Here is a 23,726-nt window from a genome sequence, read left to right on the forward strand (position 1 = left end):
CTTACACCAGGCCTCTGTTAGATGTTAGTCCTGAAGGCTCCAGGTCTTACACCAGGCCTGTTAGATGTTAGTCATGAAGGCTCCAGGTCTTACACCAGGCCTGTTAGATGTTAGTCCTGAAGGCTCCAGGTCTTACACCAGGCCTGTTAGATGTTAGTCCTGAAGGCTCCAGGTCTTACACCAGGCCTGTTAGATGTTAGTCCTGAAGGCTCCAGGTCTTACACCAGGCCTGTTAGATGTTAGTCCTGAAGGCTCCAGGTCTTACACCAGGCCTGTTAGATGTTAGTCCTGAAGGCTCCAGGTCTTACACCAGGCCTGTTAGATGTTAGTCCTGAAGGCTCCAGGTCTTACACCAGGCCTCTGTTAGATGTTAGTCCTGAAGGCTCCAGGTCTTACACCAGGCCTGTTAGATGTTAGTCCTGAAGGCTCCAGGCCTCTGTTAGATGCTGGAGGTGTCACTGAACGTTACCTTGTCCAGTGGCAGCTGCGAAGACCAGCGGCCTGGTTGGTGACCAGCGCACCGCGAACACGTAGGCGTCGGCCACGCGCAGCGAGAGGAGCGGACCGGCCTGCAGCAGCGAGTGGAGGTGGGCCAGGCCGTCCGTTCCTACACTCACAAACAGGTTCCTGCCAAGACCACAGAACACATGAGGACCTGAGGTAGACGACCTCAGTACCGACATCCCTCCTGTAAAACTCTCTCTCTCTCTCTCTCTCTCACCTGTGGAAAGGAGAGCAGTGCAAGGCGTGGATGGGTCCTCCGCGGGGCTTGAAGGAGAAGACAGCCGGCGCTCTGAGAGGAACGCTCTCTCCACCAGGGGGCACCGCGGCCAGAGTCTGAGCTGAGAAGGAACACTTGAGAAGCAGGCCGCCCTCCGAGCCGACCAGGAACATGTCCGCGTCCCAGGGAGAGAGAGCCAGAGAGGTCACCCCCACGTTACTGTTCCCCCGGACCTGAGGGGGAGAGAGAGAGAGAGAGAGAGAGAGAGAGAGAGAGAGAGAGAGAGAGAGAGAGAGAGAGAGAGAGAGAGGGGGGGGGGGGGGGGTGGGGGTGGGAGAGAGAGAGAGAGAGAGTTACTGTAGGTCTGAGTGAACCTCTCCTTACTGTAGGTCTGAGTGAACAGAGTTACTGTAGGTCTGAGTGAACCTCTCCTTACTGTAGGTCTGAGTGAACCTCACCTTACTGTAGGTCTGAGTGAACAGAGTTACTGTAGGTCTGAGTGAACCTCACCTTACTGTAGGTCTGAGTGAACCTCACCTTACTGTAGGTCTGAGTGAACCTCACCTTACTGTAGGTCTGAGTGAACCTCACCTTACTGTAGGTCTGAGTGAACCTCTCCTTACTGTAGGTCTGAGTGAACCTCACCTTACTGTAGGTCTGAGTGAACCTCTCCTTACTGTAGGTCTGAGTGAACCTCTCCTTACTGTAGGTCTGAGTGAACAGAGTTACTGTAGGTCTGAGTGAACCTCTCCTTACTGTAGGTCTGAGTGAACCTCACCTTACTGTAGGTCTGAGTGAACCTCTCCTTACTGTAGGTCTGAGTGAACAGAGTTACTGTAGGTCCGAGTGAACCTCTCCTTACTGTAGGTCTGAGTGAACCTCACCTTACTGTAGGTCTGAGTGAACCTCACCTTACTGTAGGTCTGAGTGAACCTCTCCTTACTGTAGGTCTGAGTGAACCTCACCTTACTGTAGGTCTGAGTGAACCTCTCCTTACTGTAGGTCTGAGTGAACCTCTCCTTACTGTAGGTCTGAGTGAACCTCACCTTACTGTAGGTCTGAGTGAACCTCTCCTTACTGTAGGTCTGAGTGAACCTCACCTTACTGTAGGTCTGAGTGAACCTCTCCTTACTGTAGGTCTGAGTGAACAGAGTTACTGTAGGTCTGAGTGAACCTCTCCTTACTGTAGGTCTGAGTGAACAGAGTTACTGTAGGTCTGAGTGAACCTCTCCTTACTGTAGGTCTGAGTGAACCTCTCCTTACTGTAGGTCTGAGTGAACAGAGTTACTGTAGGTCTGAGTAGAGCTGCCGCGGTATTGATGTTTTCCTTACCGCACACATTTGCAAAATATTTCCTACCGCCGCGGTTATTACCGCACGCACACAAAAAATTAAAAAAAAAAGTTTGAATGCATTTTTTTTTAGTAGTAGTCTACTCTTTATAGCATATAGCCTGCCTCTAGTCTAAATGTCTATCTTTAGAGGATTACTTTGCAGCATGAATATTATTTGGGATTCGGCAAGCACGCATTAGTTATTGAAAGTGAAACACGGATTCGAAGTTTCCCCTCTGGTCATGCGCAGTTCACTCGGTGTCGCGGGCAGGGGTGGTTACCCCTAACCCCCCTGACCCTTTCTTCTTCTTATTACTATAAAGTTACTACTTTATAATAAAGGCATTCGTTTTGTGGCATTAACATTATATAGTTATACGTTCAATAACATCAGCGTATTTACCGGAACATAGCAAGGCAAGCAATACTCTATTCATATCTCAGTTCCTTTCTTTGCTCAGAGCGTGCTGAGTTGTCCCATTCTGCGGTCTGTTAATAAAGTTTTCAATCAGACAAGTGTATAGAACGAAGGGCTTTTATTATAACATTCGTTGCAGACAGTAAATCATTATGTCTCGTTTAGTACTCCTGAGGAGCGATGATAGTCCACTCCGGCGGAGAGTTAAAGCTAACGTTATTAGCCGTGTTGTGATGAGCTGACATTCAGGAAGTAAAAACCTAATACGCGCTTGCCGATTGGTGGTAACACACTGCATGACGCTACAACGTGTGACGCGTCTCTCTTCTGACCAATCAGTGGTCTGCAATGTTTCACGTGACTTTTCTGGTACCCAATAGGGTCGCTTGGAACCTCGATAAAGGAGTAGGGTATATCTGCAGAGCCGCAAGCCCAACGAGAGGAGGGTAATTTATTATTATTATTATAAAAAACAGCGGTGACGCGGTATTCAGCCTACTCTGCGGTGGCCGTGATGTAACAGCGATACCGCGGTAATGCGGTAATCGCGGCAGCTCTAGGTCTGAGTGAACCTCACCTTACTGTAGGTCTGAGTGAACCTCACCTTACTGTAGGTCTGAGTGAACCTCACCTTACTGTAGGTCTGAGTGAACCTCTCCTTACTGTAGGTCTGAGTGAACCTCACCTTACTGTAGGTCTGAGTGAACCTCTCCTTACTGTAGGTCTGAGTGAACAGAGTTACTGTAGGTCTGAGTGAACCTCACCTTACTGTAGGTCTGAGTGAACCTCTCCTTACTGTAGGTCTGAGTGAACCTCACCTTACTGTAGGTCTGAGTGAACCTCACCTTACTGTAGGTCTGAGTGAACAGAGTTACTGTAGGTCTGAGTGAACCTCACCTTACTGTAGGTCTGAGTGAACCTCACCTTACTGTAGGTCTGAGTGAACCTCTCCTTACTGTAGGTCTGAGTGAACCTCACCTTACTGTAGGTCTGAGTGAACAGAGTTACTGTAGGTCCGAGTGAACCTCTCCTTACTGTAGGTCTGAGTGAACCTCTCCTTACTGTAGGTCTGAGTGAACAGAGTTACTGTAGGTCTGAGTGAACCTCACCTTACTGTAGGTCTGAGTGAACCTCTCCTTACTGTAGGTCTGAGTGAACCTCACCTTACTGTAGGTCTGAGTGAACCTCTCCTTACTGTAGGTCTGAGTGAACCTCTCCTTACTGTAGGTCTGAGTGAACCTCTCCTTACTGTAGGTCTGAGTGAACCTCACCTTACTGTAGGTCTGAGTGAACCTCACCTTACTGTAGGTCTGAGTGAACCTCTCCTTACTGTAGGTCTGAGTGAACAGAGTTACTGTAGGTCTGAGTGAACCTCACCTTACTGTAGGTCTGAGTGAACCTCTCCTTACTGTAGGTCTGAGTGAACCTCACCTTACTGTAGGTCTGAGTGAACAGAGTTACTGTAGGTCTGAGTGAACCTCACCTTACTGTAGGTCTGAGTGAACCTCTCCTTACTGTAGGTCTGAGTGAACCTCTCCTTACTGTAGGTCTGAGTGAACAGAGTTACTGTAGGTCTGAGTGAACCTCACCTTACTGTAGGTCTGAGTGAACCTCTCCTTACTGTAGGTCTGAGTGAACCTCTCCTTACTGTAGGTCTGAGTGAACCTCACCTTACTGTAGGTCTGAGTGAACAGAGTTACTGTAGGTCTGAGTGAACCTCTCCTTACTGTAGGTCTGAGTGAACAGAGTTACTGTAGGTCTGAGTGAACCTCACCTTACTGTAGGTCTGAGTGAACCTCACCTTACTGTAGGTCTGAGTGAACCTCTCCTTACTGTAGGTCTGAGTGAACCTCACCTTACTGTAGGTCTGAGTGAACCTCTCCTTACTGTAGGTCTGAGTGAACCTCTCCTTACTGTAGGTCTGAGTGAACAGAGTTACTGTAGGTCTGAGTGAACCTCACCTTACTGTAGGTCTGAGTGAACCTCACCTTACTGTAGGTCTGAGTGAACCTCTCCTTACTGTAGGTCTGAGTGAACCTCACCTTACTGTAGGTCTGAGTGAACCTCTCCTTACTGTAGGTCTGAGTGAACCTCTCCTTACTGTAGGTCTGAGTGAACAGAGTTACTGTAGGTCTGAGTGAACAGAGTTACTGTAGGTCTGAGTGAACCTCACCTTACTGTAGGTCTGAGTGAACCTCTCCTTACTGTAGGTCTGAGTGAACCTCACCTTACTGTAGGTCTGAGTGAACCTCTCCTTACTGTAGGTCTGAGTGAACAGAGTTACTGTAGGTCTGAGTGAACCTCACCTTACTGTAGGTCTGAGTGAACCTCACCTTACTGTAGGTCTGAGTGAACCTCTCCTTACTGTAGGTCTGAGTGAACCTCTCCTTACTGTAGGTCTGAGTGAACCTCTCCTTACTGTAGGTCTGAGTGAACCTCTCCTTACTGTAGGTCTGAGTGAACCTCTCCTTACTGTAGGTCTGAGTGAACCTCTCCTTACTGTAGGTCTGAGTGAACCTCACCTTACTGTAGGTCTGAGTGAACCTCACCTTACTGTAGGTCTGAGTGAACCTCTCCTTACTGTAGGTCTGAGTGAACCTCACCTTACTGTAGGTCTGAGTGAACCTCACCTTACTGTAGGTCTGAGTGAACCTCACCTTACTGTAGGTCTGAGTGAACCTCACCTTACTGTAGGTCTGAGTGAACCTCTCCTTACTGTAGGTCTGAGTGAACCTCACCTTACTGTAGGTCTGAGTGAACAGAGTTACTGTAGGTCTGAGTGAACCTCACCTTACTGTAGGTCTGAGTGAACCTCACCTTACTGTAGGTCTGAGTGAACCTCACCTTACTGTAGGTCTGAGTGAACCTCACCTTACTGTAGGTCTGAGTGAACCTCTCCTTACTGTAGGTCTGAGTGAACCTCACCTTACTGTAGGTCTGAGTGAACCTCTCCTTACTGTAGGTCTGAGTGAACCTCTCCTTACTGTAGGTCTGAGTGAACAGAGTTACTGTAGGTCTGAGTGAACCTCACCTTACTGTAGGTCTGAGTGAACCTCTCCTTACTGTACAGTAGGTCTGAGTGAACCTCACCTTACTGTAGGTCTGAGTGAACCTCTCCTTACTGTAGGTCTGAGTGAACCTCTCCTTACTGTAGGTCTGAGTGAACAGAGTTACTGTAGGTCTGAGTGAACCTCTCCTTACTGTAGGTCTGAGTGAACCTCTCCTTACTGTAGGTCTGAGTGAACCTCACCTTACTGTAGGTCTGAGTGAACCTCACCTTACTGTAGGTCTGAGTGAACAGAGTTACTGTAGGTCTGAGTGAACCTCACCTTACTGTAGGTCTGAGTGAACCTCACCTTACTGTAGGTCTGAGTGAACCTCTCCTTACTGTAGGTCTGAGTGAACCTCACCTTACTGTAGGTCTGAGTGAACCTCTCCTTACTGTAGGTCTGAGTGAACCTCTCCTTACTGTAGGTCTGAGTGAACAGAGTTACTGTAGGTCTGAGTGAACCTCTCCTTACTGTAGGTCTGAGTGAACCTCTCCTTACTGTAGGTCTGAGTGAACAGAGTTACTGTAGGTCTGAGTGAACCTCTCCTTACTGTAGGTCTGAGTGAACCTCTCCTTACTGTAGGTCTGAGTGAACCTCACCTTACTGTAGGTCTGAGTGAACCTCACCTTACTGTAGGTCTGAGTGAACCTCACCTTACTGTAGGTCTGAGTGAACCTCACCTTACTGTAGGTCTGAGTGAACCTCTCCTTACTGTAGGTCTGAGTGAACCTCTCCTTACTGTAGGTCTGAGTGAACCTCTCCTTACTGTAGGTCTGAGTGAACCTCACCTTACTGTAGGTCTGAGTGAACCTCTCCTTACTGTAGGTCTGAGTGAACCTCTCCTTACTGTAGGTCTGAGTGAACCTCACCTTACTGTAGGTCTGAGTGAACCTCACCTTACTGTAGGTCTGAGTGAACCTCTCCTTACTGTAGGTCTGAGTGAACCTCACCTTACTGTAGGTCTGAGTGAACAGAGTTACTGTAGGTCTGAGTGAACCTCTCCTTACTGTAGGTCTGAGTGAACAGAGTTACTGTAGGTCTGAGTGAACCTCTCCTTACTGTAGGTCTGAGTGAACCTCTCCTTACTGTAGGTCTGAGTGAACAGAGTTACTGTAGGTCTGAGTGAACCTCTCCTTACTGTAGGTCTGAGTGAACCTCACCTTACTGTAGGTCTGAGTGAACCTCACCTTACTGTAGGTCTGAGTGAACCTCTCCTTACTGTAGGTCTGAGTAAACCTCACCTTACTGTAGGTCTGAGTGAACCTCACCTTACTGATGGCGCTGCTGCTGTGCGGCACCTGTTGCCTGACGAGGGCGTAGCCCGTGTTCAGCACCAGCCTGCCCTGGTCCGAGTCCAGCGTCCACAGCAGCACCCTGCCTCCCGAGCAGGCGCTCAGCACCCCCAGCTCCCCTCTCCTCTGGTTGGGCACCCATTCAACCTGGGAACCAAAACAGAGTCCACGCACGTTTCCTTCATTCGGTCATTTCTGGTGATGCTGTTTGACATGAGAGTAGAGTCTGATGATGATGCTGTTTGACATGAGAGTAGAGTCTGATGATGATGTGTTTGACATGAGAGTAGAGTCTGATGATGATGTGTTTGACATGAGAGTAGAGTCTGATGATGCTGTGTTTGACATGAGTAGAGTCTGATGATGATGTGTTTGACATGAGAGTAGAGTCTGATGATGATGTGTTTGACATGAGAGTAGAGTCTGATGATGATGTGTTTGACATGAGAGTAGAGTCTGATGATGCTGTGTTTGACATGAGAGTAGAGTCTGATGATGCTGTGTTTGACATGAGAGTAGAGTCTGATGATGTGTTTGACATGAGAGTAGAGTCTGATGATGCTGTGTTTGACATGAGAGTAGAGTCTGATGATGATGTGTTTGATGAGAGTAGAGTCTGATGATGTGTTTGACATGAGAGTAGAGTCTGATGATGATGTGTTTGATGAGAGTAGAGTCTGATGATGATGTGTTTGACATGAGAGTAGAGTCTGATGATGATGTGTTTGATGAGAGTAGAGTCTGATGATGATGTGTTTGACATGAGAGTAGAGTCTGATGATGCTGTGTTTGACATGAGAGTAGAGTCTGATGATGATGTGTTTGACATGAGAGAAGAGTCTGATGATGATGTGTTTGACATGAGAGTAGAGTCTGATGATGATGTGTTTGATGAGAGTAGAGTCTGATGATGATGTGTTTGATGAGAGTAGAGTCTGATGATGATGTGTTTGATGAGAGTAGAGTCTGATGATGATGTGTTTGACATGAGAGTAGAGTCTGATGATGATGATGTGTTTGACATGAGAGTAGAGTCTGATGATGATGATGTGTTTGACATGAGAGTAGAGTCTGATGATGATGATGTGTTTGACATGAGAGTAGAGTCTGATGATGATGATGTGTTTGACATGAGAGTAGAGTCTGATGATGATGATGTGTTTGACATGAGTAGAGTCTGATGATGATGTGTTTGACATGAGAGTAGAGTCTCATGATGATGATGTGTTTGACATGAGAGTAGAGTCTGATGATGATGTGTTTGACATGAGAGTAGAGTCTGATGATGATGATGTGTTTGACATGAGAGTAGAGTCTGATGATGATGATGTGTTTGACATGAGAGTAGAGTCTGATGATGATGATGATGTGTTTGACATGAGAGTAGAGTCTGATGATGATGATGTGTTTGACATGAGAGTAGAGTCTGATGATGATGATGTGTTTGACATGAGAGTAGAGTCTGATGATGATGATGTGTTTGACATGAGAGTAGAGTCTGATGATGATGTGTTTGACATGAGAGTAGAGTCTGATGATGATGATGTGTTTGACATGAGAGTAGAGTCTGATGATGATGATGTGTTTGACATGAGAGTAGAGTCTGATGATGATGTGTTTGACATGAGTAGAGTCTGATGATGATGTGTTTGACATGAGAGTAGAGTCTGATGATGATGTGTTTGACATGAGAGTAGAGTCTGATGATGATGCTGTGTTTGACATGAGAGTAGAGTCTGATGATGATGTGTTTGACATGAGAGTAGAGTCTGATGATGATGTGTTTGAGAGACAGATGGAAACTAGCCTGGTAGACTGGCTCCCGATGGCAGTCTGCTGAGCTCCCAGTCCGGGCCGTTAAGAGCTCCTGTGACCCACTGGTGTCCCACACCACCACCTCACCGGTGTACAGACCTCCTGTAGACCAGGGACACAAACACAACACTGACCCGTCATCTTCACAAAGTATGATGGCAGGCTCCTTCACGTCAGGGATGCCCTTTGAGTCCCCTTCTGTTCGCTCTGGCGATCAACCCCCTTATTCCAAGGTATTCATAGAGGGCACAGAACATTGCGTGTCTCTATATACGCCGATGACCTTTTACTTTATGTTATGAATCATGTGGCCTCTATTCCCACTATAATCTCAACACTGTAGAATAATAATAATAATAATAATAATAATAATAATAATAATAATAATAATAATAATAATAATAATAATAATAATAATAATAATAATAATAATAATAATAATAATAATAATAATAATTATTATTATTATTATTATTATTATTATTATTATATGCAGAAGATGAATTTCATGGTTCACATCGCTGGTGACACGCAATAGGAATAGGACACTCAAAAGGAATAACATTAACAAAAAGAATACAGTCATCTACATTGCGTTTCCCATTATCTTCCCAACTTGGAAAAGGTCGCCGCTGTCTTCTTGCACTGCTTGCATGTGCAGAATGAAGGCCTTGAGAGCTCCCCTACAGGCTGTGCAGAATGAAGGCCTTGAGAGCTCCCCTACAGGCTGTGCAGAATGAAGGCCTTGAGAGCTGCCCTACAGGCTGTGCAGAATGAAGGCCTTGAGAGCTCCCCTACAGGCTGTGCAGAATGAAGGCCTTGAGAGCTGCCCTACAGGCTGTGCAGAATGAAGGCCTTGAGAGCTGCCCTACAGGCTGTGCAGAATGAAGGCCTTGAGAGCTCCCCTACAGGCTGTGCAGAATGAAGGCCTTGAGAGCTGCCCTACAGGCTGTGCAGAATGAAGGCCTTGAGAGCTGCCCTACAGGCTGTGCAGAATGAAGGCCTTGAGAGCTGCCCTACAGGCTGTGCAGAATGAAGGCCTTGAGAGCTGCCCTACAGGCTGTGCAGAATGAAGGCCTTGAGAGCTGCCCTACAGGCTGTGCAGAATGAAGGCCTTGAGAGCTGCCCTACAGGCTGCGGCTGGCCTCCGTATCAACTCCAGACATGCATATGGCTCGCTGATAACAAACTATCATTACACCTGGGCAAAACAGAGTCCATTCTCTTCGGTTCAAATAACAAACTCAGCAAGACCGACGGCTTCTCAGTTACAGTGGGTGACAATATTGTCACAAGGAAAGATGAAATTACCTACCTGGGTTCCATCCTAGAGGCAAATCTTTCCTGTGACAAAATGGCATCCAATGTAATAAAAAAAAGTCAACCAACAAACTAGATTCTTGTACCGGATCTCCTCTCTGGTAAACAAGAATACCCTGAAGACTCTGGCAGGAGCACTCATTCAAGGGTACTATGACTATGCGTGCACCTCATGGTACCAAAGCACCTCAAAGGCGCTAAAAACAAAATTACAAACATCACAAAACAAACTGGTCAGACTACTACTTGACCTGAACCCCAGAACCCACCTCACCCCTGCCCACTTTGACAACCTAGGATGGCTTAGAGTAGACGACAGAGTACAGCAACTTGCAATGGGCCTGGTCTTCAAGATACACTACACGACCAAGGTACTCATGTACATGTCAAAATACTTCCCAAAGGTCAGTGAATACCACAACCACTACACCAGAGGAAGCTCAACAAATCATGTTAAACCCAGATTCGGCTCAAACAAGGGACTAAACACGTTTCGCAATTATGCCACAACAATGTGGAACGCCCTACCCAAAGCTGTAAAGGAATGTGAATCCCTGCCCACATTCAAAACCGCTCTTAAAGAGCACCTACGGGAGGCTGCAATTCGAAACTGGCCACCATAAATGCCCAAAACCCCCACCACCTCCTAATAGACAGTCTCCTCCCCACCGCATGTATATATTCCCTCCCCGCCGTATGTATATTTCCCTCCCACCCACCCACCCCCTCCTAATGTACAGTCCCCTCCCCATCATATGTATATACTCTGTCAGGATCTAGGGGTAACAGTACTGTATATTTGAATACCGCTTATGTCACAAATGTATCAGTACTAAATACCTATATGTCCCTATGCCATAAATGTCATGTATGTTGTGTATGTCATAAATGTCTATATGAAATGAAAATGGGGGACCCTGATGGAAACAAGACAAACGTCTTTCTCTGGTCTGCATCCCCTTAACAATTGTATGTATTGAGCCGTACTGTATTGTACCCATTCTGCAATCTGTTAAATAAAGTTTTCATTCATTCATTCATTCATTCATGAAGGCAGCCGATAACAGAGAGAGAGAGATCAAGACGAAGAGCATCACGCAGCAGTGCACATTATGAAGATCATAACTGGACAGCGGGTTATTTAGTGTGATGCCCCTCCAATCTGTTACGTCTGTGTCTTTGTCTGTGTTCTTAATAAATGTAAATATAATTTTCATCAGACAAGGCCAGTATTCATATGTTGCGAACGATTTGTACATTTAGTGAAACTGTATTTTCTAGGCCTTTTTTGAGCTTTTCAGAGAGAAGTTCGTTTTGGATCTTTTTTTAGCAAACATGGTACAATTACACTAGTTTGAGCCGTAACACCTTCAGATGGGATTGTAAAATGAATATAATAATACTGTATATTATTGCCCAGCCCTGGTCAGTTGGTGAGAACCAATGGGAGCGCAGCGTACCCGCAAGGAGGGAGGGCCGAGTCGGATGGAAGGAGATGGAAGTAACTGCCGTCGCTACGTCCAGGACCAGGTCGGCCCGTCTGGCGTTCAGGCCTCGGCGGTCCAGGTTCCACGTGCACACGCATGACCTCTCCGTGCTCCAGTCTCCATCATCCAACCTGTGAGAACACGCACACGCATGACCTCTCCGTGCTCCAGTCTCCATCATCCAACCTGTCAGAACACGCACACGCATGACCTCTCCGTGCTCCAGTCTCCATCATCCAACCTGTGAGAACACGCACACGCATGACCTCTCCGTGCTCCAGTCTCCATCATCCAACCTGTGAGAACACGCACACGCATGACCTCTCCGTGCTCCAGTCTCCATCATCCAACCTGTGAGAACACGCACACGCATGACCTCTCCGTGCTCCAGTCTCCATCATCCAACCTGTGAGAACACGCACACGCATGACCTCTCCGTGCTCCAGTCTCCATCATCCAACCTGTCAGAACACGCACACGCATGACCTCTCCGTGCTCCAGTCTCCATCATCCAACCTGTCAGAACACGCACACGCATGACCTCTCCGTGCTCCAGTCTCCATCATCCAACCTGTGAGAACACTGAAGGATATCACTGGTTTTCATATGGTTATTATAACAACATGTATGTCATGTACATATCTATATAGATTGGACCCTGTATGTGTTAAACTCTAAGACGGCCTGTGGGAGACGAGATGGGAGCCACGGTCAGACAGCCGGGAGGGCAGTAGCAGCGTAGATCAGGGTCAGAAGCCGTTGCTAGGGGGAGGAGATCGTCACAACAACACAAGAGACAGAGACTTTATAGCCGTTAGTCTTCCGGTAGGGAGCCAGAAGAGTTCTGATAGTGAGACGGACCACACCGAGCAGCCGAGGGGGAGGGGCCAAGACCATGGGAGGGGGAGGGGACGAGACCACGGGAGGGGGAGGGGACGAGACCACGGGAGAGGGAGGGGACAAGACCACGGGAGGGGGAGGGGACGAGACCACGGGAGGGGGAGGGGACAAGACCACAGGAGGGGGAGGGGACAAGACCACGGGAGGGGGAGGGGACAAGACCACGAGGAGGGGGAGGGGACGAGACCACGGGAGGGGGAGGGGACAAGACCACAAGGAGGGGGAGGGGACAAGACCACGGGAGGGGGAGGGGACAAGACCACATGAGGGGGAGGGGACAAGACCACAGGAGGGGGAGGGGACAAGACCACAGGAGGGGGAGGGGACAAGACCACAGGAGGGGGAGGGGACAAGACCACAGGAGGGGGAGGGGACAAGACCACAGGAGGGGGAGGGGACAAGACCACGGGAGGGGGAGGGGACGAGACCACGAGGAGGGGGAGGGGACAAGACCACGGGAGGGGGAGGGGACAAGACCACGGGAGGGGGAGGGGACCACGGGAGGGGGAGGGGACGAGACCACGAGGAGGGGGAGGGGACAAGACCACGGGAGGGGGAGGGGACCACGGGAGGGGGAGGGGACAAGACCACGAGGAGGGGGAGGGGCCAAGACCACAGGAGGGGGAGGGGACAAGACCACGGGAGGGGGAGGGGACCACGGGAGGGGGAGGGGACAAGACCACGAGGAGGGGGAGGGGACAAGACCACGGGAGGGGGAGGGGACAAGACCACGGGAGGGGGAGGGGACAAGACCACGGGAGGGGGAGGGGACAAGACCACGAGGAGGGGGAGGGGCCAAGACCACAGGAGGGGGAGGGGACAAGACCACGAGGAGGGGGAGGGGCCAAGACCACAGGAGGGGGAGGGGACAAGACCACGGGAGGGGGAGGGGACAAGACCACGGGAGGGGGAGGGGACAAGACCACGGGAGGGGGAGGGGACAAGACCACGGGAGGGGGAGGGGACAAGACCACGAGGAGGGGGAGGGGCCAAGACCACGGGAGGGGGAGGGGACAAGACCACGGGAGGGGGAGGGGACAAGACCACGGGAGGGGGAGGGGACAAGACCACGGGAGGGGGAGGGGACAAGACCACGGGAGGGGGAGGGGACAAGACCACGGGAGGGGGAGGGGACAAGACCACGGGAGGGGGAGGGGACAAGACCACGGGAGGGGGAGGGGACAAGACCACGGGGTAGAGAGATAGCTAGCAGCTAACAGACAGGCTTCGGCTAACAGGACAGGCCGCAGAACCACCAGAGCGATGGACAGAGATAGAATCTATTAATCTAGTTTCTTATACCACCAAAGTGAAAAAGTCACTGAGATTGCATTTGTTTGTACTTTCATTTAGACAGGAGGGTGATGATTTATATGTTCAACTTCACTAGTTGACCCAAGGTTCAAAACCCAAGACATTGACAACAGTGATAAGACAGAGGGAATACAAGCCACAAACTAAACAACCCTATCTGAAAAGGATGAACGCTTTCAATCAGTAGATAGAGTGATGTCCCCTCTCTTATTAATAACTTAGAACTAATCCTAAATTACATTAATTCATAATTAATACATTATGAATGTGAATGAATTCCAACAGTTTGTTGGACGTGTACTGGATGTGGTGGTCTGTCATCATACCGGCCGTAAGCACATGCGATGACGGCTCCCGTGCAGCTCCATGAGAGGGCGCTGACGTGCAGCTGCTGCTGCTGAGCGCTGGGCTGCTGCAGGTGATGCAGGCGCAACACCTGTGGACCACAGGAAGGACTGTGTGAACAGACCACCATAGAGATATATATATAAACACTAGATGGCTCAAGGCGGAGTCTCCCGTGTAGTTCACCGGCGGCCATCTTGCTTGAGTGGACTACTGCTTTAAGGTGATGATCTGCACAAACAGAAATACTCTTAACTCGCTGAAATCTTGAGGGATTTACAAACGGTTTGGTTTATTGCAAACGTTATTAACGTGGCTATGATTCTTGCTTGGAAGAATTATTATTTTCTTTTTTTTGTTTTTATATGAAAGTCCATTAAAAGTATGCAGTATGATAACTACATCTGTTTTTAACAAACCAAACGGTTGAAAATTGAGCAAGCTATGGTTATTTCAATAGTACATCACGCACCATAGACATGCATGTTATGAGTGGGCGTGCTCCACCTAGGCAAGATGGGCCCCATGTGACGTCGGTCTTCGTTGGCAGCGGGTAGTGATATATATCTATGCAGATGACTGTACTCCACTAAAGATAACTTGTGTTCATGGTGAACCCATAACCTCTCCTATAGCGCCACCATCAGGCCAAGCTGTCAGTTTTAAAACGAATGTACCTCCTGACCCGTCAGTTGAAGTCACAAAATCTGATGTGAACATTCATGACCCCGAGAGGAACAACCCTATTAACTCTGGTCATCATCGCGCCACCACCAAACTGACAACACCTTTCCTCTAGTGTATTTATTAATACATAGTCTATGATTCATTAATTAATGAAATTAATGATACATAGCGCTGCTGTCGGGACAAAACCTCATAACTCCAAAAACCCAACTTTTCAGCAGATGAAAAAAACTAACACAGATTTGAGGGTGAATAGAGTTAGGAGGTTTAGACAGATGATCGGTTTAATGCTTTCCCATTGTTTAAACTTTGTAAAACCCACACGCACATATGGAGGATGATCTACGGCAGGGGTCAGCAACCTTTTTGACATGGAGTGCCTATTTGAAATATAGTTGTAACTAGTGTGCCTCAACAATATTCCATGCATCGTATTTTTTTTCTCTCATAATCAGGTCTTTTTAATGATAATTCTTACATTATTACATCATTATTGTTATTGTTATTATTAACAATATTATTATGATGGTTGTATCAACCCTAAATCTGAGTTGGGGAGGGGGGGGGGGGTGCAATGCAGACAAACAGCTGCATACAGTGCGACCATTTCACTCACATTTGCCCATTCATTTTTGGACACAGCACACACCATAGCTCCACCTACAGGCCTAATGGAGAACTGTACAAAAATAAATTATAATAAGCTACCCAAACTTAAAAATATTGAGTTCAGTTACTGTGCTCAGTTTTCAATCCATAATAAGTTAACAGAAAAATAAGTACACAACCACATTATTTCAACCTAATAAAACTATGTTTATTGTCATTGTTTTAAGAACACAAGTTGACTTGGTAATACTCACATTTTGAGTAAGAAAAATGGCTTTTAACATGTGCAATGTTCAATGAAATAATAGAAAAATAAATAATAAAATGTGTTGATTAAGCACTGGTCACAATGGTGACCGTAATAATGTTTTTGTTATAAGGCTCTGCAAATGTTACTGAATGATGTAGCAATGTATTTCCAGCTAAATTGAAATAATAAACAAATAAAGGGTTTCAATTAAATATGTGTACTATTGTCACATGACACAGCTCAGAAGCTCAGAACACCTCAGAACACAGCTTCATCTAACGAGGCGTCGCAAGGTTTAAGTTTAACTGAGGCTAACGTTAACATGATGGCACACACACAGTGCACACGCAAAGCACACTGTGCTCCACGAGAGAGAGAGAGAGAGAGAGAGAGAGAGAGAGAGAGAGAGAGAGAGAGAGAGAGAGAGAGAGAGAGAGAGAGAGAGAGAGAGAGAGAGAGAGAGAGAGAGAGAGAGAGAGAGAGAGAGAGAGAGAGAGAGAGGTTCAGCACCACATGCACAGTGGACAGCTCCCCTGCACATACACATGCCGCATAATAATAATAATAATAATAATATATGCGCGATTGTGCGTATGATCTATTATGCGTAGAGCCCTGCATATGCACGTTCAAGTTCAAGTTAACATGCAAACCGATGTACAGGAAAATAAACAGCAGCCTACCTGTCGCGTCAGTGTTTTGCCTGGCTGAGCTCCGGTTATTTGGGGGGTGTAATTAGTCACTTTAAGCTGGACACATGCTTCGGAGTGGTCGGTTGTCAATCGACTCCGGGAGGGGTTGAGCACGTACTTCATGTGCGAAAAGATCTGCTCACAGAGGTATGTTGACCCGAAGACCGTCAGCAAAGCCATTGCAACGTTCCGTTGACATGGTGGGGATATCTTTTATCCTTGCTTTTATTGTCTCTTTATTTGGCAAGCCTTCAAACAAAACATATGAGGTACAGATAAAAGCCTATATACGTCGCCATCCGTGAATGGCTTTCCACGTTTTGCAATGCAATGAGCAATGCGATAGCAATTGCTTCAGTTGCGTGTTTTTTAGCGCTTGTTGTGAACACTTTGAGGGTGCTGGCTTGCTTCCCATACCTGGCGACGGCACGTTTAATGGATTCTGCCTTATCCGCCTGATCCTTGAAACTTGTTTTATGCTTAGTCTCGAAATGGCGTTTCACAGATGATGTTTGGCAAACTACATTTTCCAAACAGAAAGAACACATAGCACGGTCCTTCTTCTGACGGTCCACAAACCCGTAATCGTCTGTCCACGAGGGCTGGAATGTGCGAATTTGCTTTGATTTCTTAGCGGGGGTTGATCATGACACTGCACAGAATGCAACCTCAGCACTGTGTGTTACCTGGCGCGACTGCTGCGGGAGGCCGGCGGGAGGCCGGCTACAGCGGAGCACATGGGAACAGCTGATTGCTGTCATAATATAGGGGTGTGCAGAACAGTCGACTTACAAAAAAGAACCTGTGGGAGGATTTCAACAAGAGATATGCGACAACAGTGCAAAACATTTCACAATAATATTTCAAAGCGAAGTAAAAAAAAAAAAAAAAATAATAATAATAATAATAATAATAATTTTTTTTTTTTTTTTTTTGCTGCCCCCCCCCCCCGCGTGCCTATGGAAATGGTCCCGCGTGCCTAAGCAGGCACGCGTGCCTAGGGTTGCCGACCCCTGATCTACGGAGTTGATTTATATAATAAAAAATAAATAAAAAAAATGGAGTTATGAGGTTTTGTCCCGACAGCAGCGATAGTATCTTGTGTTTTATTATAAATGTTCTTCTTGTTTCATCTTATTTTGTCTTCATATTATCTCAAAATCATTGTAAATAGAGTCAACTTCAATAATCCTTAACATACTTTAAAATAAGTATTTAGTCGTTATGCCAATTCCCCCCCTCCCCTACCTAGTTGTTGTGTGCATGTTCTCCTACCGGTCGATACAAGGGAATCCTGAAGTTATCCGCACGCTTCCTCCGACACACGCGGCGACAGCCAGTGACTCTTTTTTCACCTGGCAGCGAGGACTCTCATTGGTGAAGCGTAACGCGTGGGAGGTCACGCTGCCTTCATCAATTCCTGCCTCCGCTGAGCAGGCACCCAGACCTGACCTGTAGGCGTCGCTGTCCACAACGCCAGTTTCCCACCCACAACTTCCCTCCCCCTAACCCAGCCAAACAAGTTAGTATGACGATCGACCTAAGCCGCAGGTAATGCTGACTCCGGGAGTCGAGACCGCAGCCTCTTGAATTGGTGACGAGCGCAATCTCCGCTACGCCATCCGACCGCCATAGCTGAGTCAATGTTGATGGTTTTGTTGAACATTTGTATTTCACAGGAGAGAAACTGTATTCAAAGAAAGCTATTAAAATAGTCTTTGAATCTAAATATACTTTCTTCGTGTTGATTTTACATTAATTCCACGATTTTACTCAAGTAAATATCTGTTACAGGCTTCGGGCTTAAATCGAAAAATGCTATTTTTAATCTAGATTAATTACAGAAAATTGTGAGATTAATTAGTTAATTATTTTGTATCTATTGACAGCACTAGTAATAAGGTCAAGGTCAACTTTATTTATATAGCACATTTAAAACCAACCGAAGTTGTACCAAAGTGCTTCACAATAACACATAGAAAATGACTAAAAATACAATACAAAACTGAGAAACACAAAAAAAGAGTATACAAAATACAATACACACAATCAGAAGGTGTAATACATTAAAACAATATAAAAAACTAAGAAATACAAAAAAAATTACAAATACAGTATGTACATAAAATCAGAAGCTGCAGTACATTAAAAACAATCACGACACGACCAGAGATATATGGCTTACTGTGGCGTAGTGGGCAAGGCGCTCGCCACGAAATCTGGAGACGCTGGGCTCGCCTGTTCGAGCCCAGCGCTCCACATTTGCTTTCAGTTTAGCTGGTCGTCCGTACTAATACACATTGGCCGTATTAGGGGGTGGGAAACTGATGGGTGGGGATCGGGCGTTGTGGACAGCGACTCCTACAGGTCGGTTGGTGCGCCTGCGCAGTAGAATCAGGAAGTGTCGGGGGCAGCGTGAGCCTCCCACGCGTTACTCCTCGCCACTGAGAGATCGAGCTGCGCAGGTGAAAAGATGCGACTGCTGTTACCTCAAGTACCGGAGGGGACTTGTGCTATGTATGACTTAGTCCACATTGCAGCCGGCTTGTGGGAGGCAAGAAACAGCGTTCGTGACAGGGGACTGAGGGGAGGGTTGAATTGGATGATACGAAATTGGGATGGGAGAAAATGTAGAAAAATGGGAGAAAAAGTGGATCAAAAAAATATATATATATGGCTTACTAAGCCTTAAAACGCCAAAGAGAATAAGTGAGTCTTTAGCTGAGCCTTAAAATTGTCTAGGGTCTGAGCAGATCTAATTTGTAGTGGAAGCCTGTTCCACAGTTTGGGACATCTAAAAGTAGTTTATTTGATGACCTCAGTGCTCTAACTGGGGTGGAAACATGGAGAAGTTCAGCTAGGTACTGAGGGGCCAGACCATTTAAGGCTTTAAAAACAAACAACGCAATTTTAAAATCAATCCTGAAATGAACAGGGAGCCAGTGCAGGGAAGCTAGCACTGGACTGATGTGCTCACGCCTCTTTGTGCCGGTCAAGAGGCGTGCAGCAGCGTACTGCACTAGCTGCAGGCGTCGTAGGGAGAGCTGGTCGAGACCCACATATAGAGCATTACAATAGTCCAGCCTTGACGATATGAAGGCATGGATGACCCTCTCCAGGTCTTTGGGAGATATGTAGGGCTACCTTTGCCAGGAGTCTTAGTTGAAAGAAGGAGCCTTTGACCACAGACCCAATCTGTTTGTTAAATTTCAGATCCCTATCAAAAGTGACACCAAGGCTTTTTATAGAATTTTGTTTTTTGGCATCGAGGGGCCCTAAAATACCAGCCGAGTTTCCCAAGCGGTCCAACTGCCCAAACACAATAACCTCCGTCTTGCCGTCATTAAGATTTAGGAAATTTAGATACATCCAAATCTTGATGTCCAACACATAAAGTAATTCGTAAAACAAACAGTGCTGAAAATATACACTTTGACTGCTGTTTTGATAGGGTTAGGGTCTTTACTCTTGGCTACATTTGAAAAAGAAACGCAAGATTAATTAATATGGACTGTATTGATCTATTTATGGCGTGAAATTGATCTCTGGTTTAAGGGGTTGATAAACATTGTTGTGAACGGAGGCTCCAGGCAGCAGAGTCATGTGATGTGAGATGGTGGTGAATGAATGAATTAATGAATTTATTCACACACACGATATATTACATATACATATCTTCATGTGAAAACATCATCGTCGAGATTGTGTGCATGTGCCAGGTCTCCCAAGAAGCTATTTAAAGCTTTTGGAGGGAGCCTGATCACAAATATAAACAAAATATAAACAAACTAAAACATACAACGTGGGTAGGCTTGCACACCTACCTACTAACAAACATACAACATAGATACATAAATAGAGACAATTAATATACCTGGATTCTATTTGGAGATATGGTTTGAGCAGTTCCTCTCTCAGTGATTTTCGACCGACGGAGTCCTTCCTCACCTGTGGAGCGTGGTCTTCCTCACCTGTGGACCGTGGTCTTCCTCACCTGTGGACTGTGGTCTTCCTCACCTGTGGACTGTGGTCTTCCTCACCTGTGGACCGTGGTCTTCCTCACCTGTGGACTGTGGTCTTCCTCACCTGTGGACCGTGGTCTTCCTCACCTGTGGACCGTGGTCTTCCTCACCTGTGGACCGTGGTCTTCCTCACATGTGGACCGTGGTCTTCCTCACCTGTGGACTGTGGTCTTCCTCACCTGTGGACCGTGGTCTTCCTCACCTGTGGACTGTGGTCTTCCTCACCTGTGGACCGTGGTCTTCCTCACCTGTGGACTGTGGTCTTCCTCACCTGTGGACCGTGGTCTTCCTCACCTGTGGACTGTGGTCTTCCTCACCTGTGGACTGTGGTCTTCCTCACCTGTGGACCGTGGTCTTCCTCACCTGTGGACTGTGGTCTTCCTCACCTGTGGACCGTGGTCTTCCTCACCTGTGGACTGTGGTCTTCCTCACCTGTGGACTGTGGTCTTCCTCACCTGTGGACCGTGGTCTTCCTCACCTGTGGACTGTGGTCTTCCTCACCTGTGGACTGTGGTCTTCCCAGTTCACCTGGAAGCCGTCGAAGGCGTGACTCTTGGCGTTCTTGGTTAACTCTTTGATGACGGTGTTCTCCACGCGCTGGAGGAAGTGGGCCAGGCCGGCGGGCGGCGGGAGGCTGCTGAGGGGGGGGGGCTGCTCTGCCGCCTGGTCCCCCGCCTGGTCCCCCGTGTGGTCCCCCGTGTGGTCCCCCGTGTGGTCCCCCGTCTGGTCCCCCGTGTGGTCCCCCGTCTGGTCCCCCGTCTGGTCCCCCGTCTGGCTGCCCTGCACTGCGGTGGACGCTGCCTGGACTCCAGCCTCGCTGGTCTGCAGCGCTGCGGTCTGGCAGCCTCTCTGAAGCACCAGTGTGTTTAGGACCCAGACAGACAGTCAGTGGAGAAGAGCACACGCTACTTTAGGACACAGACAGACAGTCAGTGGAGAAGAGCACACGCTACTTTAGGACACAGACAGACAGTCAGTGGAGAAGAGCACACGCTACTTTACGACCCAGACAGACAGTCAGTGGAGAAGAGCACACGCTACTTTACGACCCAGACAGACAGTCAGTGGAGAAGAGCACATGCTACTCTGACATTAAAGGTGCTGTACAGGTAGGGCGGCTATGTGGCGTAGTGGGCAAGGCGCTCGCCACGAAATCTGGAGACGCTGGGCTCGCCTGTTCGAGCCCAGCGCTCCACATTTGCTTTCAGTTTAGCTGGTCGTCCGTACTAATACACATTGGCAGTATTAGGGGGTGGGAAACTGATGGGTGGGGATCGGGCGTTGTGGACAGCGACTCCTACAGGTCGGTTGGTGCGCCTGCGCAGTAGAATCAGGAAGTGTCGGGGGCAGCGTGAGCCTCCCACGCGTTACTCCTCGCCACTGAAAGATCGCGCCGCGCAGGTGAAAAGATGCGACTGCTGTTACCTCAAGTACCGGAGGGGACTTGTGCTATGTATGACTTAGTCCACATTGCAGCCGGCTTGTGGGAGGCAAGAAACAGCGTTCGTGACAGGGGACTGAGGGGAGGGTTGAATTGGATGATATGAAATTGGGATGGGAGAAAATATAAAAAAATGGGAGAAAAAGTGGATAAAAAAAAAGGTGCTGTACAGGTGCATCTCAATCAATTAGAAGAACAGTAATTCAATTCAAAAAGTGAAAATCATATATTACATAGATTCATTACACACAGAGTGAAGTATTTCAAGCCTTTATTTCTTTCAATTATTTTTTATTTTTTTTTATTGATCTTTTTCCCCCTGATTTTCTCCCATCCCAATGTTAGTCGTTATGCCAATTCCCAATCCCCTTCCTGGTCGCTGCGCACTTACCCCCCACAGTCGGTCTGGGAGAGTGGAGGCTACCACGTGCATCCTCCGACACACGTCTAGCCAATCAACCGCTTCTTTTCACCTGGCAGCGCGTGAAAAGAAGGATCCTATCCGCGCTTAGCAGGTGCCCCGACCGAACTGTAGGAGTCGCTGTTTACAACGACCCGGACCCACCCCACCAGCTTCTCCCACCCTCTAATACTGCCAATTGTATTAGTGTGAACGGCCAGCCAAGCTGGTGACAACCCCGGAGCTGTGAGCTGGATTCGAACAGGCGAATCCAGCGTCTCCGGGGTTGGTGACGAACGCAATCTCCGCTACGCCACCTGACCGCCCCATTTCTTTCAATTTTGATGATTATGACTTACAGCTAGATGAAAACCCAAAATTCATAAAATTGTAATATTACATAAGACCAATAAAGAAATATATAGGCGTATATATATTACAGAAATGTCGGCCTACTGAAAAATGCACTCAATACCTGAGTTTTATTTGTCACATACATACACAAGACATGTAGTGAAATGTAGGTACAGATGCCCGTACAGTATATAACATTTAGAGTAATCATTTAATTTTTTTTTTTTTAATTGTATAGATATTTTTTAGAAAGGTGCAGAAGAAAAGTATTGCTTCCCCCACAGTTCCTACCACAAAATGGTAAACAAAGTGTTTAAAATGATAAATTCAACATCAAAAATGTATTTTTTTTATGTTGAATTTATCATTTTAAACACTTTGTTTACCATTTTGTGGTCCAAAATGAATGTTGTTGTTTGTTTACATGTATCCCCTCCCCACACGTGGAATGCGTGGCCGATCAATGCCACGGCCTGAGAGAGCGGGCGCTCAACTACCACCTGCTGATCACGTGATTTTTAATGCACCAGATTGGATAAATGACATGCTGGTGCTCTAGTGCGACATCTAGTGGCTGAATGTTATCTATAGCACCTTTAACCCACTGAGGCATGCGATCACACCGGTGCAGTTTCAATGTTTCAGAACTGAACATTCTAATGATGATGTCACAATGGCTACTGGCCAATGGAAGCTATAGAGTTATTGAATTCCAAGACTTTATACCTGATGACATCACAAGTCTGAGTGATGGTCCTACCAAACAGCTTAGCGTCTACTTATCTGGTTTGTGGCTTCCATGGAAATAACATGGTGGATTGTGTGGTATGTGTGTGGTGGTCCCTTTAACCATTTCACTGCCACACGACAGCCGGTTAACCCTTTCACTGTGACAATACAGAAGGTTAGCCCTTTACTATCACACAACCGACGGCGATGCTCCATCATTAGCGCCGCATTTGCAGGGCTAATGATGCTAATGATGGAGCATCGCCGTCGGTTGTGTGATAGTAAAGGGCTAACCTTCTGTCGTGTGGCAGTGAAAGGGTTAATGCATAATTAGTTCTGGCCTTGTGTTGTTATTCCAATAATAATAATAATAATAATAATAATAATAATAATAATAATAATAATAATAATAATAATAATAATACACTGTATTTGTATAGCACCTTTTATACAAGAATTGCAGCTCAAAGTGCTTCACAACAGTAAAAAAAAAAGACAGGCATAAAATGAGCACAACATTGGCAGATCAAGAGCAATGCATAAAGT

At 47.1% G+C, this 23,726-nt stretch overlaps 1 protein-coding gene across 1 annotated transcript in view; it reads right to left on the reverse strand.

The window, feature by feature from the left end:
- Nucleotides 1–23,726, reverse strand: part of dync2i2 (dynein 2 intermediate chain 2) — a gene marked incomplete at its 3' end in the record, with an annotated part of 37,747 nt that overhangs the window by 5,240 nt on the left and 8,781 nt on the right. The window contains exons 3-9 of the mRNA XM_084325067.1: nt 20,758–21,105; nt 13,978–14,087; nt 11,411–11,568; nt 8,623–8,732; nt 6,792–6,962; nt 722–954; nt 470–627 (exon numbers count right to left, since the gene is read on the reverse strand). Of these exons, the coding sequence (XP_084181193.1) occupies nt 470–627; nt 722–954; nt 6,792–6,962; nt 8,623–8,732; nt 11,411–11,568; nt 13,978–14,087; nt 20,758–21,105 (1,288 nt within the window). The remainder of the gene's footprint in view (nt 1–469; nt 628–721; nt 955–6,791; nt 6,963–8,622; nt 8,733–11,410; nt 11,569–13,977; nt 14,088–20,757; nt 21,106–23,726) is intronic.

This window comes from Notolepis coatsorum (genome assembly GCF_963971535.1).
Source record: "Notolepis coatsorum genome assembly, chromosome: 11".
Lineage (NCBI taxonomy): Eukaryota > Metazoa > Chordata > Actinopteri > Aulopiformes > Paralepididae > Notolepis > Notolepis coatsorum.